At 40.9% G+C, this 17,371-nt stretch overlaps 1 protein-coding gene across 1 annotated transcript in view; it reads right to left on the bottom strand.

The window, feature by feature from the left end:
• B3GALNT2 (beta-1,3-N-acetylgalactosaminyltransferase 2) overlaps positions 1–16,433 on the bottom strand; it is a 57,334-nt gene extending 40,901 nt beyond the window's left edge. The window contains exons 1-2 of the mRNA XM_065894151.1: positions 16,124–16,433; positions 4,527–4,674 (exon numbers count right to left, since the gene is read on the bottom strand). Coding sequence (XP_065750223.1) covers positions 4,527–4,674; positions 16,124–16,235 — 260 coding nt within the window. The 5' untranslated portion in view covers positions 16,236–16,433. The remainder of the gene's footprint in view (positions 1–4,526; positions 4,675–16,123) is intronic.
• Between the last annotated feature and the right edge of the window lie 938 nt (positions 16,434–17,371).

Raw genomic sequence — 17,371 nt, 5'->3', positions numbered from 1 at the left:
ATGGAACATTCTCCAGGACAGATCATATCTTGGGTCATAAATCAAGCCTTGGTAAATTTAAGAAAATTGAAATTGTGTCAAGTATCTTTTCCGACCACAACGCTATGAGACTAGATATCAATTACAGGAAAAGATCTGTAAAAAATACAAAGACATGGAGGCTAAACAATACACTACTTAATAACCAAGTGATCACTGAAGAAATCAAAGAGGAAATCAAAAAATACCTAGAAACAAATGACAATGGAGACACGATGACCCAAAACCTATGGGAGGCAGCAAAAACAGTTCTAAGAGGAAAGTTTATAGCAATACAATCCTACCTTAAGAAACAGGAAAACATCTCGAATAAACAACCTAATCTTGCACCTAAAGCAATTAGAGAAAGAAGAACAAAAAAACCCCCAAAGTTAGCAGAAGGAAAGAAATCATAAAGAGCAGATCAGAAATAAATGAAAACGAAATGAAAGAAATGACAGCAAAGATCAGTAACACTAAAAGCTGGTTCTTTGAGAAGATAAACAAAATTTATAAACCATTAGCCAGACTCATCAAGAAAAAAAGGGAGAAGAGTCAAATCAACAGAATTAAAAATGAAAAAGGAGAACAACTGACACTGCAGAAATACAAAAGATCATGAGAGATTACTACAAGCAACTCTATGCCAATAAAATTAACAACCTGGAAGAAATGGACAAATTCTTAGAAATGCACAACCTGCCAAGACTGAATCAGGAAGAAATAGAAAATATGAACAGACCAATCACAAGCACTGAAATTGAAACTGTGATTAAAAATCTTCCAACAAACAAAAGCCCAGGACCAGGTGGCTTCACAGGCGAATTCTATCAAACACTTAGAGAAGAGCTAACACCTATCCTTCTCAAACTCTTCCAAAATATAGCAGATGGAGGAACACTCCCAAACTCATTCTATGAGGCACCATCACCCTGATACCAAAACCAGACAAGGATGTCACAAAGAAAGAAAACTACAGGCCAATATCACTGATGAACACAGATGCAAATATCCTCAACAAAATACTAGCAAACAGAATCCAAGACCACATTAAAAGGATCATACACCATGATCAAGTGGGGCTTATTCCAGGAATGCAAGGATTCTTCAGTATACGCAAATCAATCAATGTGATACACCATATTAACAAATTGAAGGAGAAGAACCATATGGTCATCTCAATAGATGCAGAGAAAGCTTTCGACAAAATTCAACACCCACTTATGGTAAAAACCCTCCAGAAAGTAGGCAAAGAGGGAACTTTCCTCAACATAATAAAGGTCATATATGACAAACCCACAGCCAACATCGTGCTCAATGGTGAAAAACTGAAAGCATTTCCACTAAGATCAGGAACAAGACAAGGTTGCCCACTCTTACCACTCTTATTCAACATAGTTTTGGAAGTTTTAGCCACAGCAATCAGAGAAGAAAAGGAAATAAAAGGAATCCAAATCGGAAAAGAAGAAGTAAAGCTGTCACTGTTTGCAGATGACATGATACTATACATATAGAATCCTAAAGATGCTACCAGAAAACTTCTAGAGCTAATCCATGAATTTGGTAAGGTAGCAGGATACAAAATTAATGCACAGAAATCTCTTGCATTCCCATACACTAATGATGAAAAATCTGAAAGTGAAATCAAGAAAACACTCCCATTTACCACTGCAACAAAAAGAATAAAATATCTAGGAATAAACCTACCTAGGGAGACAAAAGACCTGTATGCAGAAAATTATAAGACACTGATGAAAGAAATTAAAGATGATACAAAGAGATGGAGAGATATACCATGTTCTTGGATTGGAAGAATCAACATTGTGAAAATGACTCTACTACCCAAAGCAATCTATAGAGTCAATGCAATTCCTATCAAACTACCATTGGCATTTTTCACAGAACTAGTACAAAAAAATTTCACAATTTGTATGGAAACACAAAAGACCCCGAATAGCCAAAGCAATCTTGAGAACGAAAAACAGAGCTAGAGGAATCAGGCTCCCTGACTTCAGACTATACTACAAAGCTACAGTAATCAAGACAGCATGGTACTGGAACAAAAAAAGAAATATAGATCAATGGAACAGGATAGAAAGCCCAGAGATAAACCCACACACATATGGTCACCTTATCTTTGATAAAGGAGGCAGGAATGTACAGTGGAGAAAGGACAGCCTCTTCAATAAATGGTGCTGGGAAAACTGGACAGGTACAAGTAAAAGTATGAGATTAGAACACTCCCTAACACCGTACATGAAAATAAGCTCAAAATGGATTAAAGGCCTAAATGTAAGGTCAGAAACTATCAAACTCTTAGAGGAAAACATAGGCAGAACACTCTAGGACATAAATCACAGCAAGATCCTTTTTGACCCACCTCCTAGATAGATGGAAATAAAAACAAAAATAAACAAATGGGACCTAATGAAACTTCAAAGCTTTTGCACAGCAAAGGAAACCATAAACAAGACAAAAAGACAACCCTCAGAAAGGGAGAAAATATTTGCAAATTAAGCAACTGACAAAGGATTAATCTCCAAAATTTACAAGCAGCTCATGCAGCTCAATAATAAAAAAACAAACAACCCAATCCAAAAATGGGCAGAAGACCTAAATAGACATTTCTCCAAAGAAGATATACAGATTGCCAACAAACACATGAAAGAATGCTCAACATCATTAATCATTAGAGAAATGCAAATCAAAACTACAATGAGATATCATCTCACACCAGTCAGAATGGCCATCATCAAAAAATCTACAAACAATAAATGCTGGAGAGGGTGTGGAGAAAAGGGAACACTGTTGCACTGGTGGTGGGAATGTGAATTGGTTCAGCCACTATGAAGAACAGTATGGAGGTTCCTTAAAAAACTACAAATAGAACTACCATATGACCCAGCAATCCCACTACTGGGCATATACCCTGAGAAAACCATAATTCAAAAAGAGTCATGTACCAAAATGTTCATTGCAGCTCTATTTACAATAGCCAGGAGACGGAAACAACCTAAGTGTCCATCATCGGATGAATGCATAAAGAAGATGTGGCACATATATACAATGGAATATTACTCAGTCATAAAAAGAAACGAAATTGAGTTATTTGTAGTGAGGTGGATGGACCTAGAGTCTGTCATACAGAGTGAAGTAAGTCAGAAAAAGAAAGACAAATACCGTATGCTAACACATATATATGGAATCTAAGAAAAAAAAATGTCATGAAGAACCTAGGGGTAAGACAGGAATAAAGACACAGACCTACTAGAGAATGGACTTGAGGATATGGGGAGGGGGAAGGGTAAGCTGTGACAAAGTGAGAGAGTGGCATGGACATATATACACTATGTATAGCTAGTAGGAAGTAGCCGCATAGCACAGGGAGATCAGCTCGGTGCTTTGTGACCACCTAGAGGGGTGGGATAGGGAGGGAGATGCAAGAGGGAAGAGATATGGGAACATATGTATACGTATAACTGATTCACTTTGTTATAAAGCAGAAACTAACATACCATTGTAAAGCAATTATACTCCAATAAAGATGTTAAAAAAAAAAAGCTGCTATGAGTAAGATAGGAAATCTATAAATGTTCACTACTGGTGACAAGAAAATTCACAATTGTGATTCCCCCGTATAGCTACTCAGTCACAAGCATGCCAGCTGAATGCAATCCTGAGGGCCTTCTCTGCTTATCAGTGACTTCGCATAAGCAGAGAAGAATCGTCACATAACTAGAAGTCCAGACTTCCATGCTTCACTTCCACTAGTCCCTCACTATATAATCTTCAGAGGCTGCTTTCCCTGAGAAGACTAAGGCCTTGCATTCCTAACCAACAACCGAGCCATCTAATGTCAACATGTGACTTGCTACCCGAGCTCAGGCCTGGAAGGGTGGTTGGCAAAAAGAGTATGGCAAACTATACAAACCGCAGAGCACACACAACCAAATGATACAGAGCTGAATAACATTAAGTATATCTCTTTTGGCTTAAAATCTTGGTTAAATTTACTTTTTGGGCTCAACTACGTGGAGGAAAAGCAAAATGAAATAGTTATTTCTGAGGAAAAGAGGTCACATATCTGAATTAACATCTCTGACTCTCCAAGAAGAGATTTTTCAGAACACTTATTCAATACGTCACGCAAGGTGTGAACTCAAGAAACCTACCGTTGGGGCTTCCCTGGTGGTGCAGTGGTTAAGAATCTGCCTGCCAATGCAGGGGACATGGGTTCAAGCCCTGGTCCGGGAAGATCCTACACGCCGCGGAGCAACTAAGCCCGTGTGCCACAACTACTGAGCCTGTGTGCCACAACTACTGAGCCCATGCGCTGCAACTACTGAAGCCTGCACACCTGGAGCCCGTGCTCCACAACAAGAGAAGCCACTGCAATGAGAAGCCTGCGCACTGCAACGAAGAGTAGCCCCCGCTCGCCGCAACTGGAGAAAGCCCACGTGAAGCAACAAAGATCCAATGCAGCCAAAAAAAAAAAAAAAGGAACGTACCGTTGACTTAATGCTGGGTGTTGTACTAAATGCTTCAGCCAGGTGCTTCTTATCACATTGCGAAGTTCATGGTTATTGCGGGCTGACAGCACACCAACTACCACATCATAATGACTAGATTTCCACTGGGGAAGTAAGGCCAACTGATCTAGAAATAAGCAACAGTAAATCAGAAATGTCATTTCTCAATTACTGTTAAGTTCAATATGTAACATAAAAATGTTTATTACAAGGTAATATAAATATATGTTCATATTTGCAGAAAATACAAATAAATACAAAGAATAAAAACCCTAAAGCACTCATAAAACTCACCATCCAGAGATAACCACTACTAACATTTTGGTGCAGAGTCTTTTTGCTTCCACACCTATGTATGTATTCGTGCTCACCCAAGTACATATGTAAATTCTTGAAAACAAGTAAGACTTTTCTGATAAGAATCAGTTTGGAAGGTCAATGTGGCATAAACCATACAATAGTAGGCACTAAGAGCCAATTATAAAATGCTGGCTTTTTATTTTAGCTATAAAAGTTATTTAACTCCTTGAGCCTCAGTTTCCTTAAGTAGAAATGGGTGTAATAATACTTCTCATAGAGTTGCAAAAATTAAATGATATAATGTGTATAAAGGTTGTGGTTTGGTAGCAGGCAAAGAGTGGGCATTCAATGGCAACTAACAACAACAACAACAAATGTGCTGTCAAAGGTGAAGTCCTACATGAATATTAGTTATTAAGTTTGGGAGATGAAGTTGAAGGACTACCATGCTGGAAAGAATCAGAACTCTTATTCATGCCAATAAATTCTACAGCCAGCAAATATTTATCACTTGAATAGTGCAAAGGATGAAGGAGGGGAAACGTTTCTAGTTAAAAAAAAAAAAAAAAAAAAAAAAAAAATCAAGGAACAAGTCATTTTTTACTATCATATTTAATGGACAGGATTACATTTTTAAAATATGTCCTTAGAGGGAGTTCCCTGGTGGCCCAGTCGTTGGAATTCCAGGCTTTCACTGCTGTGGCCCCAGTTCAATCCCTGGTCAGGGAACCGAGATCCCACAAGATGCATACCACCCCCACCCCAAAAAACTGTCCTTAGAGAAAGATAGAGGGAAGGATACTTTGTCCCTGTTTTTCATCACCAGTTTCAAAGCTTGAGAGCTACAAGCTAATATATAGCTCTCATTAGGGATCCCATTTCATCTTTCTTCAGCGGTGGAAACTGATCCCACAATGTTTCCAAAAATAAATTACTGCAGGCCACAGAGCTTTACTGTATTAAATGAAATGTTTTTATATGCCATAGAATCTAGGTATTCAAAAGACAACAAAGACATGTTGATATTTCTTCAAGGGAGAATAATTTAAATGCTTATGTAAAATTGGCAGTGAAAACCTAGTCCCTCCCCCGACTTTTTCACAGAGAAATATTAGCAGTAAGCACATTTTATAGACAGGAGTGAGGAAAATGCAGTAACCAGACATATCTGACATTGATTCTACAGCCAACATGCTGCACAGTATCAGTAAGAAGTTACTTAAATCCTTGTGCCTCGGTTTCCTAATCAGAGAAAGTTGATACCGAAAACAGTCTTTTAGATACTCTATTTCATCTGTTTCAAAATGTCTTCTCAAAAGATTAAAAAGCTTTAAAAGATTAGAAGAGCAAAAATTATATGCATCCCAAATGCCTCATTTATCTGACTTCATGAGAAAACAAGGTTGCTGCACAAAAGTAAAATTTCAAAATAACTGAAACATCCCTTTAAATGCCAAACATCACTACCTTATTTTTGACGGGTAATCAAAATAAATCTTTTAGAGATGGATTACATGAAACATCATTTAACCTTTTCTTAATGACAAAATCTTTTTAAAATTTTTCTCAAATTTCTCTCTTTATCATTAATTCTAGTCGCAGCTTCAGTTCAAATTCTTACCTTTCACCTGGACCTACAAGGCTATCCTAATAGTTCCTCCCAGACTTCTCCATGAGATTTTTCTAAAAATAAATAAATCAATAGACACGAAGATAACCATGTGGTATGCGAAAGCCTCATGGATTATCGCTGAAAAGTACTTTTTCATCTTATTCCACCTCTCTCTGCCACTGCCAATCCTCTCTGCTTCTCATCCACATCTCAGCTGCCTCTATTGAACTGTGTTACTTTTTACATGCACTTCTCTTTTTATTGCAGAAGAGAAGTACATGGCAGATTCTGGCCTTTTAGAGAATTTCTACTTCCATAAATACTGAAAAATAGGTTTTTAAAGCCTCAACCAAAAAACTGTTAGAACTAATAAACAAATTCAGTAAAGTTACAGGATACATAATCAATATACAAAAATCAGCTGTATTTCTACACAGTAATAAACTATCAGAAAGAGAAATTATGAAAACTCCCAATTTCAATCACATCAAACAGAATAAATACCTAGGAATAAATTTAACCAAGGAGGTAAAAGACCTGTACACTGAAAAGTATAAGACATTGATGAAATAAATTGAAGAATACAGAAACAAAAGATATTCCATGCTTGCTAATAATAATATTGTTAAAATGTCCATACTAGCTAAAGCAATCTACAGATACAGTGCAACCTCTATCAAAATTCCAATGTCATTTTTCAGAAATAGAAAAAAAAAAAATCCTAAAATTTGTATGGAACCACAATGACCTCGAAAAGCCAAAGCAATCTAGAGAAAGAAGAACAAAGCTGGAAATACCATGCTTCCTGGTTTCAAACCATATTATGAAGCTACAGTACTGGCATTAAAACAGACACACAGATCAACAGAACAGAATAGAGAGCCCAGAAGTAAACCCATGCGTATATGGTCAATCCATTTACAACAAAGGAACCAAGAATATACAGCAGGGAAAGGACAATCTCTTAGATAAATGACGTTGGGAAAACTGGACAGCCACGTGCAAAAGCATGAAACTGAGCCAACTAACTTATGCCATACACAAAAATCAACTGAAAATGGATTAAAAACTTGAATGTAAGACCTGACACCATAAAACTCCTATAAGAAAACATAGGCAGTAAGTTCCTTGACATTGGTCTTGGCAATAATTTTTTTAGATTTGACACTGAGAGCAAAGGCAACAATAGCAAAAATAAGTAAGTGAGACTACATCAAACTAAAAAGCTTCTGCACAGCAAAGAAAACTATCAGCAAAATGAAAAGACAACCTACCAAATAGGAGAAGATATTTACAAATCATATATCTGATTAATAACCAAGATATACAAAGAACTCATACAACCCAATACCAAAAAACAAAGAATCCCATTTAAAATTCGGTAGAGGATCTGAATAGACATTTTTCCAAAGAAGACATGCAGACTGCCATCAGGTACATGAAAAGGTGCTCAAAATCACTAATCATCAGGGAAATGCAAATCAAAACCACTATGAAACATCACCACACCTCTTAGAATGCCTATTATGAAAAAGATAAGAAATAACAAGTGTTGGCGAGAAGGTGGAGAAAAGGCAACCCTCATGCACTGTTGGTGTGAAAGTAAATTGATGCAGCCACTAAAATATGAAAAACAGTATGGAGGTTCCTCAAAAAATTAAAAACAGAACTACCATATGATCCAGCAAAACCACTTCTGGGTATTTACCTGAAGGAAATGAAAACATTCACTAGAAAAGACATATGAATGGGGATGATATGCATGATAGTGAACATGGGGATGTTCACTGCAGCACTATTTACAATAGCCAAGACATGGCAGTAACCTAAGTGTCCACTGATGGATGAAGGAATACAGAAAATGTGTTCTTTATACACAATGGAATATTATTCAGCCATAAAAAAGAAGGAAATCTTGCCATTTGCAACCATGTGGACAGACCCTGAGGGCATTACGCCAAGTGAAATAAGTTGGACAAAGACAGGCTGATACCATATGAACTCATTCATATGTAGAATCTAAAACAAACAAAACACCAAACTCATAAATACAGAGAACAGAGTGGTGTTTGCCAGAGGCTGGGTGTAGAGGGTAGGCATAGTGGGTAAAAGGGGTGAAAAGGTACAAACTTCCAGTTATAAAATAAATAAGTCATGGGGATGTAACATACAGCATGGTGACAATAGTTAACAAGACGGTATTGCAGGGAATTCCCTGGCGGTCCAGTGGTTAGGATTCTGGGCTTTCCCTACCGTGGCCCGAGTTCAATCCCTGTTTGGGGAACTGAGATCCCGCAAGCCGCACAGCATGACCCCCCACACACACACCAAAACAACAACAACTGTACTGTATTTAAATGTTGCTAAAGAGAGTGGGTCTTAAAAGTTCTCATCACAGGAAAAAAAATTTGTAACTGTGTGTGGTGACAGATGTTAACTATGCATACTGTGGTGATCACTACAGAATATATACATGGATCACATCATCATGCTGCACACCTGGAACTAATGTAATTTGTCAATTATATCTCAATTTTTTTAAATACTGGTTTCTTCTGCCACATACCATCAATGTAAATCAGTCCAACAGACCTGTGAGTCGTGTGTCACACAGTATAAAACTCAAAGTGGAGAGTTCCCTGGTGGTCTAGTGGTTAGGATTCACCGCTTTCACTGCTGTGGTCCAGGTCCGATCCCTGGTTGGGGAACCGTGATCCCGCAAGCCACGTGGCACAGCCAAGATTAAACAAACCAACCAACAAACAAACAAGCAAAAACTCCTCAAAGTGGATGCTGTGTAAGAATGCTGCCCAGCTTTCCAGTTCCCCCACTAAACTTTCGTCATCCTCTGCTCAATGTTGCAAGTACAGGGAACCTAGTTTGATTCTGGTGTCTGAAAACAGGAAACAAAAACAGAAACAAAAAAAACTAAGAAGTGAACATGAGACAAAGAATAAAGATAATTCACAGAAAAAGAAATGCAAATACCCAACAAACCTATAAAAAACGGTTCAACTTCACTAGAAGTCAAGTTTGAATTACAGCAATAATAAGACACCAGTTTTCTCCTACATTCAAACTGACAAATATTTTCTTAAATGATAATACCCAAATGACTGATGTTTTGATAGAGGTAGTTTTTTCAAGGAAATGGCTACTCTCCTATGTTGCTAATAGGAATGTAAGTTGGTATAGTATTCTGCAGTAAATTTTGCCAATATACATCAAATACCTCAGAATTGTATAACTTTTGTCCTTGGCTAAGAATATAGGCTAAGGAAATCATCAGTGATGCACTAAAAGATCTCTATTCATCAGTGTCGTTTCTTAATAGGGAAAAACTGCAAAATACATGAATGCACAAATAAGGCATCAGTTACATAAATTATGGTGTATGTATATGCTAGAATACTATACAGACATTAAAATTGTTTTAAGCATTTCATTAAATGCTGTTCTACATCTTATTAAGTTAGATAAGCAGGCTGTAAGAACTATGTACATACTATTTGGTTCCACTTATATAAAGTACAAAGCAGGCAAATCTCTGCCACTGAAGATCAGGATCATGGGTACCACTCCTGACAGTGATAAGAAGGGAGCATAAAGGAAGCTTCTAAGGTGTTGGTAGTTTTCCTGTTTTTAATTTGCGTGCTGATTAGCTGGATGATTCAGTTTGTGAAACTACATCAAGCTCACATTTACGTGCACTTTTCTGAATGTACATTATATATCAAAAAAAAATTTTTAATACTAAATAATTCCCCCGACCATGTTTTATATGTATTGATACATTCAAACATTGCCCAGTATAGATCATTTTTCTTTCCTTTTTTAAAAATAATTTCAAAATTTTTCTTTGTAAAGTAAAATTTGTAAATTTTTACTTTACTTTGTAAAGTAAAATTTGTTTTATTTTTATAAGAAAAAATGTAAATCGTGGAATGTGAACGATCTATAGGTGACAAACTCATTCATACTTTCCCAGTTTTCTCCTCTTGATTCATTCCTTCAAGTAACTGAGCACCTCCTATGTTCACTGCTTTAGATGGCAAATATATAGCAATAAACAAATCTTCATACTGTCAAGAATAATTAAAACCCCACACAAGCTCCCTGAAGGCAATGACCATTTCTCTTCTGTAATATGTAGTATATCCCGAGAGTCTGGCAACCTGCTAGACTCTGCACTGAAAGTGGACATCCAAAAGTTTATTAAAGACTCCAAAACTGACTGCTCAAAATAAGCAGATTCTTAAAAATTAGACTAAAATTTCCACTCTCATGTGCATGTCTCACATGACACCAACCACAAACAGGCAGGAATCTTAAAAATGAAGAAAACATGCAAGTTCACCACATATCTATTGATAAGGACAATCATTATACACACTACCAGCGTGCTCTCACCAATTTCAGATACCCCCCCGAACACCTCACTAGCAAGGACATCAGCCACCTCCACACTACCATTCCTCTCTAAAATTCAGAGTGCTCACGAGGCACTGTTCTGGGTGTTTTATTAACTGAATCTTCACAATAACCCTGTGAGGTCATCATTTTATAAATAAGGAAACTGAAGCACAGAGACCAGATTAGCATATAGCGATCATTTTGGACGAGGCAGCCCTAGGCGAAACTGCAAAGCAAGCTCAATTTGTCTTTGACCTTCTGCTTGCCCCATGTTGGTTTCCGTTTAACTGTGAGCACCTTGAGAGCAGGGACTGCTCTAAGCATTTGTTGAATGGATCCGTTTCTTTCCTTTCTCTTTAGTTTCCTTCTTTCAAAATATCCTAGAAAGAGAAGCCTCTTTGGGTACATAATTTTTCTAAATTAACTGTTAAATAATTCCTGCTAAGGCATAACCCCAAACCAATACGTTATCATTAAGATATCCTGTATCTTTATTCCCTAGCCCAGATGGCTGTCTCCACCTCCATTTTCCTCTCCTCACCCGCTGGTTGTGCTGGATTTCACAACAGGAGATCTGCTGGCTCTTCACCAGCTGTTCCCCCTGACTGGGTTTCACCTGTTCAAGGTGAGCTACTACATTAGAATAGTACCACGTACTAACACGACTGACACACTTCATTCATGCATTCAGGTTCCTGCCCAACTGTGACCCCTTTAGAGCGGCCTCCCCTGACCTCTCTATTGATTTATTTATAAATTTATTTATTTTTGGCTCCGTTGGGTCTTTGCTGCTGCACGCGGGCTTTCTCCAGCTGCAGCGAGGGGGGCTACTCTTTCATTGCGGTGTACAGGCTTCTCATTGCGGTGGCTTCTCTTGTTGCGGAGCTCGGGCTCTACGTGTGTGGGCTCAGTAGCTGTGGCTTGCGGACTCTAGACCGCAGGCTCAGTAGTCGTGGCGCGCGGGCTTAGTTGCTCCGCAGCATGTGGGATCTTCCTGGACCAGGGCTCAAACCTGCGTCCCCTGGACTGGCAGGTGGATTCTTAACCACTGCGCCACCAAGGAAGCCCCTGACCTCTCTATTTAAAACAGCAGCACATCATTCTCTATCCTCTTACACTGCTTTATTTTTGTCACCACATATCACTCTCCCCTAGGATATTTAATAATTATTTTCTTATATTCTGCTTTCCCTTCTGAACTGTAAACTGCATGAGGGCAGGGACTTTATCTTGATTACTGCTGTAATCCCACACCTACAACAGGAGTTGGCACAGAGGAGGCTCTCAAATATTTGTAGAATCAACTGCAAGTCAGAGGGCCGAGGGCCTTTTTTAACATTCAGGGGAGGTAAATCTCCCTGCCACGACTTAATGAGACTGAAGACAGACAAAGAGGCAGGAGAGAAAAGAGAACAAAAACAAAATTCAAAATGTAAATTCAAGGGAAGAATACTTAACAAAGTCTTGGGTTTTCTCTATCACTCTAGGCTTAAGGGATAAGGACTAAAATGTAAAAATGCTCCAATTTTTTGGTTTGAACTGGTGACAACACAAAGAGAAAAGAATTTGTACGAAATTTTAGCAATCAAGATGCTTCTACTGTTTTTAGTTTTGAAAGTACCAAAAGTGCAAAACGAAAGTTAGGACTCTGCAAGGTTTCACTTAGATTAAATACTCTATTTATTATTTGACTAGATGCACAATATCCATCTAAAGTCAAAGTTAATTTACACAACTAGTACTGATCTCCTCACCAACAGCCCTGCCCTTTCCAAGGTCTACTTCCTAGTTTCCTTAATCTAGCCTGGTCTCACAGGACAGCAGATAAGGTATCACTGAAACACTGATGGAGGGGGAAAAACTTATCTCAAAAAGAAAAAACATTTTTTTACAAAGTTACTTTTAATACTTTTAGGTGAGCCCCACAGAAATAAAAAACACTGGGAAAAGGTAACCCCCTCACCTCCAGGAGTGGCCCAGGGGAAGACTGGCTACCTGAGGGGAAGGAAGCACAGAAGAGACCCAGTGCAGACACAGGGAAAGGGAATGTCACTGGGGCTGGGAGCTGTGATCACTACAGGAGAAAATGTGAGCACAGTGGGACTGGCTCCAGGCACACAGGCAAAGGGCAAAAGGGTTGGACATGAAGCCACAAAGCTTCCAGAACTAGAACAAATAATTTTAAAATGTGTATGGAAACACAAAAGACCCCAAATAGACAAAACAATCTTGAGAAAGAAGAACAGAGCTGGAGGAATCAGGCCCCCTGACTTTAGACTATACTACAAAGCTACAGTAATCGAAATGGTATGGTACTGGCACAAAAACAGACACATACATCAATGGAACAGAACAGAGCGCCCAGGAATAAACCCACACACTTATGGTCCATTAATCTATGACAAAGGAAGCAAGAATAGACAATGGGGAAAAGACAGTCTCTTCAATAAGTGCTGCTGGGAAAACTGCACTGCTACATGTAAAAGAATAAAATTAGAACATTCTCTAACACCATATACAAAAATAAACTCAAAATGGATTAAAGATGTAAATGTAAGACTGGATACTATAAAACTCCTTGAGGAAAAAATTGGCAGAACACTCTTTGACATAAATCGCAGCAATACGTTTTTGGATCCATCTCCTAAGATAAAGGAAATAAAAGCAGAAATAAACAAACGGGACCTAATTAAACTTAAAAGCTTTTGCACAGCAAAGGAAACCATTGATAGAAACAGGAAGACAACCTGCCAAATGGGATATAATATTTGCAAATGATATGACTGATCAGTGATTAACATCCAACATATATAAACAGCTCATACAACTCAACATCAGAAAAACAAACAACCCAATTAAAAAATGGGCAGAAGAAATGAACACTTTTCCAAAGAGGAAATGCTGATGGCCAACAGGCACATGAAAAGATGCTCAACATCCCTAGTCATCAGTGAAATGCAAATCAAAACCACAATGAGACGTCACCTCACACCTGTCAGAATGGCTATCATCAAAAAGAACACAAATACTGGGGAGGATGTGCAGAAAAGGGAACCCTTGTACGCTGCTGGTAAGAATGTAAACTGGTGCAGTCACTGTGGAAAACAGTATGGAGATTCCTCAAAAAACTACCATATGGCCCAGCAATTCCACTCCCAGGTATATAACTGAAAAATACCCAGAAATACTAATTCAAAAAGATACATGCACCCTAATGTTCACAGCAGCATTATTTACAATTACCAAGATACGGAAACAACCTAAGTGTCCATCAACAGATGAATGGATAAAGAAGATATGATATATATATATATACACACGATGAAATACTACTCAGCCTTAAAAAAAGAAAGAAGTTTTGCCATTTGCAGCAACACGGATGGATTTGGAGGGCATTAGGGTAAGTGAATTAAGTCAGAGAAAGACAAATCCTGCAAGGTATCACTTACACGTGAAATCTAAAAGATATAACAAACCAGTGAACATAACAAAAAAGCAGCAGGCTCAGAGATGTGGAGAACAAATTAGTGGTTACCAGTGGAGGGCGGAGGGGCAATACACGGGTGGAGGAGTGAGAGGGACAAACTACTGGGTGTAAGATAGGCTCAAGGATGTGTTGTACAACACAGGGAACAGAGCCAATATTTTGTAATAACTGTAAATGGAAAGTAACCTTTTAAAATTGTATAAAAACATAAAAAATAAATTTAAAAAAGAAATTGTCAGGGAGGCCTACTAAGTTTTCAGCTTGAACGTACGGTTTTCGCTTGTTTATGGACCCTAAAAGATATTTAGGTCATAAATATCCTAAGTATGCTCTACGAGTAAATTCCAGTAGAGCTCACTCATCATACAGAAAAGAAATTTGTAAAATGCAAAACCCAACAGGTGTTACAGAGCACTATATATCTATAACACTCTTTCCTCAGCTCCATTTACAAAACCCTAAAAAACAAAACAGACAAAAAAAAATCCTAACCTGTTAAGTTAAATGCCCTGTAACACTGCACTCTCATTAAATCATTTAAATAGTATCTTAATTCCATTCAGGTCACACAAACAGTCTTCTCAAAGAACTTGTGGCTTCTCTAATAGAAAAGGATTTTAAGACAGTTACCAGAATAAAGAACTCCAATTATAACAGTGAGATTGCTTTGAGGACTGCCAAATTAGTTTCTGTACTTTCTACTTCTAAGTTAAGGCACAGAGCCATCTCAGAATTGCAAATATTCAACTATTCTTTAAAATATTGCATAAGAAAACAACTGTCTTTGGGGAGAAGTGGTAAGAAAAAAACTCCCAACGTAGTTAAAAACCAAATACGACTATTACCTCATCTTTAAAACAGCCTTCCAGGCTTCTTTACATGTCCTAGGGCAAGCCCTTAAAAAAGAAAACAAGAAAAAAAGGGAAACCTGAAGACGTCTTCGGAGCGGTGGAATTCATTAACAACAGAAAACCCCCTGGGCTGTGGGCACAGCATTCTATTTCTCAGGCTGTGAAGTGAACACGAACAAAGGTTTCTTTCCCACGAGAGAATAACTTTTAGAGCAAATGGGGAAGACCATTAAAGAACCTGATATTTTCGTGTATATTTCATTCACAGGCTTTTGCAAACCAAGTTCCCAGGAACAACTCCACTCGCAGCCATGCCTCGATTTGCTCAACCGACTTACATCACAGTTTTCAAAGGATTCACAAAGTACAGTATACTCTCAAAGCAAAGTTATTCCTTGAAAGCAAAACACAGCCACCTTTTAAAACACGCACAAACGTGATCCACGGCCCGAAGACCTCAAAAGTCTTGACCGAATAACCAACACCTGGGGAGGAAGAAAGCAACCTGGTAGCCCGACCCCGGGCGTGAGCAGCTGCCACTGAAGCGCTGAAGGACACGCGGGGCTTTGCTCCCCGGGCAGGCGGGCAGTTGCCGGGCGACTCGCGCCAGGCCTGGGGACAGCCGGAGGGCTTGCAGTCGCGGGCACCGGCTTTGTGGCCATTAAGAAACGCGAGGAGGTGAGAAGCGGCCGAGACGCGAAACGAGAAAAGCGCCCTCAAGTTTGCCCGATATTAACGCCTCGAGGATGAAAAGGGCCGTTTGTTTCATCGGCGGACCGTCGTGTCGGGCCGCCCCCCACCCGGGACTCCCGGCGGAGCTCCGCGAAGGAAGCCGCCGGGAGGTTCGGAGCCGGCTTCCCCCTGGCTAGCGGCCGCCCGGCCCGGCCCGCCCCGCCTGGCCCCAGGACCTCACCTGCCTGGCCGGCCCCCGAGGCGCGGGCGGGCGGCGGGGAGCGCAGCCGCAGCCAGAGGTGCAGCGCGGCCCCGAGCACACACGGGCACAGCAGCACCAGCCAGTTTCGCATTGGCCGCCCCCGCCTGCTCCACCTCGCACTCCCGCCGCGCTCCGGGTTCTCCCGCGTCCCGGGAGGGAACCTGCAAGTAGGGAGGCCGAGTGCCGACGGCCGACTCCCGCGCTACGACTCCGGGTACGCCCGCCCTCGCTCCCGACGCCGTCCAGGCTCCTCTCGGCTTCGGGCCCCGCGCCTCAGCTTCCTCAGACCACCAGCGGCAGCAGCTCAGCCGGGCGCAGCCCCGCCCCTCCGCTTGGCCTCCCCCTGGCCCCGCCCACATTTTCTCTCGTTCGCCCCGCCCCCTTCCCTCGCGTCCCCGCCCGCTCTCGTCGGCCAGCCGGGAGCTGAAGTCCCGCTCTGGGATCAAGCCGGGAGTGCCCCAGTGATCCAGTGACTGGAAAACCACACTTCCCATAACCCCACGCACTCGCCTCCGTCACTCGGCGGTTGCGGAGGCAGAGCGCGAGGTCCCACACGGAGCATGCGCAACCCTTTTCGACGTCTACCGCCCCCAGGCGGCCGAAGGGAGGTAGTGCCGGGCGACCCCGCGCTTCGGCGCCGCCCCCACCCGGGAGGGAAACACAGCTGAGGTGGAAAGTGCTGATTGCCCAAGATTGAAAGGGAGATCTAAGGGAAGGCTTTTTAAAATCACGCAGGAGCTTCCTTATGCCGAATGCTAGCCTTGTGTGGGAGATAGGATCTTGCGGACGCCGGAGATCGGGGCGAAGCAGCCCAGTTGCCTTCAGCTGTGAATCGTCGAGTATTAGTTCTGGTGCAGTGTGTACCCGGCTCTTTGCCCGGTCCTATCCTCTAGGAACTCAGGATGAGTAAGACCGCGCCCAGGGGATCAAGCTGTGGAGTACGACAGCGACGGTCCAATCTAGGGTAAAATTTCACGTGCCCGGGTGTCCAACTAGCGCTGGAAAGTTGTGAGTAGAACGAGGCGCACACACACCTGCTACAGGACGTGAGTCGGGAGGGCCGAGAGGACGCGGGCTCCGAAGCACCTGTGGGCAGGACCCCTGCAGCGCTCTTTAAGGATAAAGTACTGCCCAGTGGCCCGAGGACTTGACCCCTCGGACCCGCCCGCGGCCAAACGCACGAGTGCCCTGGTTGAGGCCGTGTGGGTGAAGGGGCGAGACGGTCAA

The sequence above is a fragment of the Phocoena phocoena genome, chromosome 16 (genome assembly GCF_963924675.1).
Source record: "Phocoena phocoena chromosome 16, mPhoPho1.1, whole genome shotgun sequence".
NCBI classification, from domain to species: domain Eukaryota; kingdom Metazoa; phylum Chordata; class Mammalia; order Artiodactyla; family Phocoenidae; genus Phocoena; species Phocoena phocoena.
Note: the sequence above shows the minus strand (reverse complement) of the source record. Positions and strands in the feature narration are given on the sequence as shown.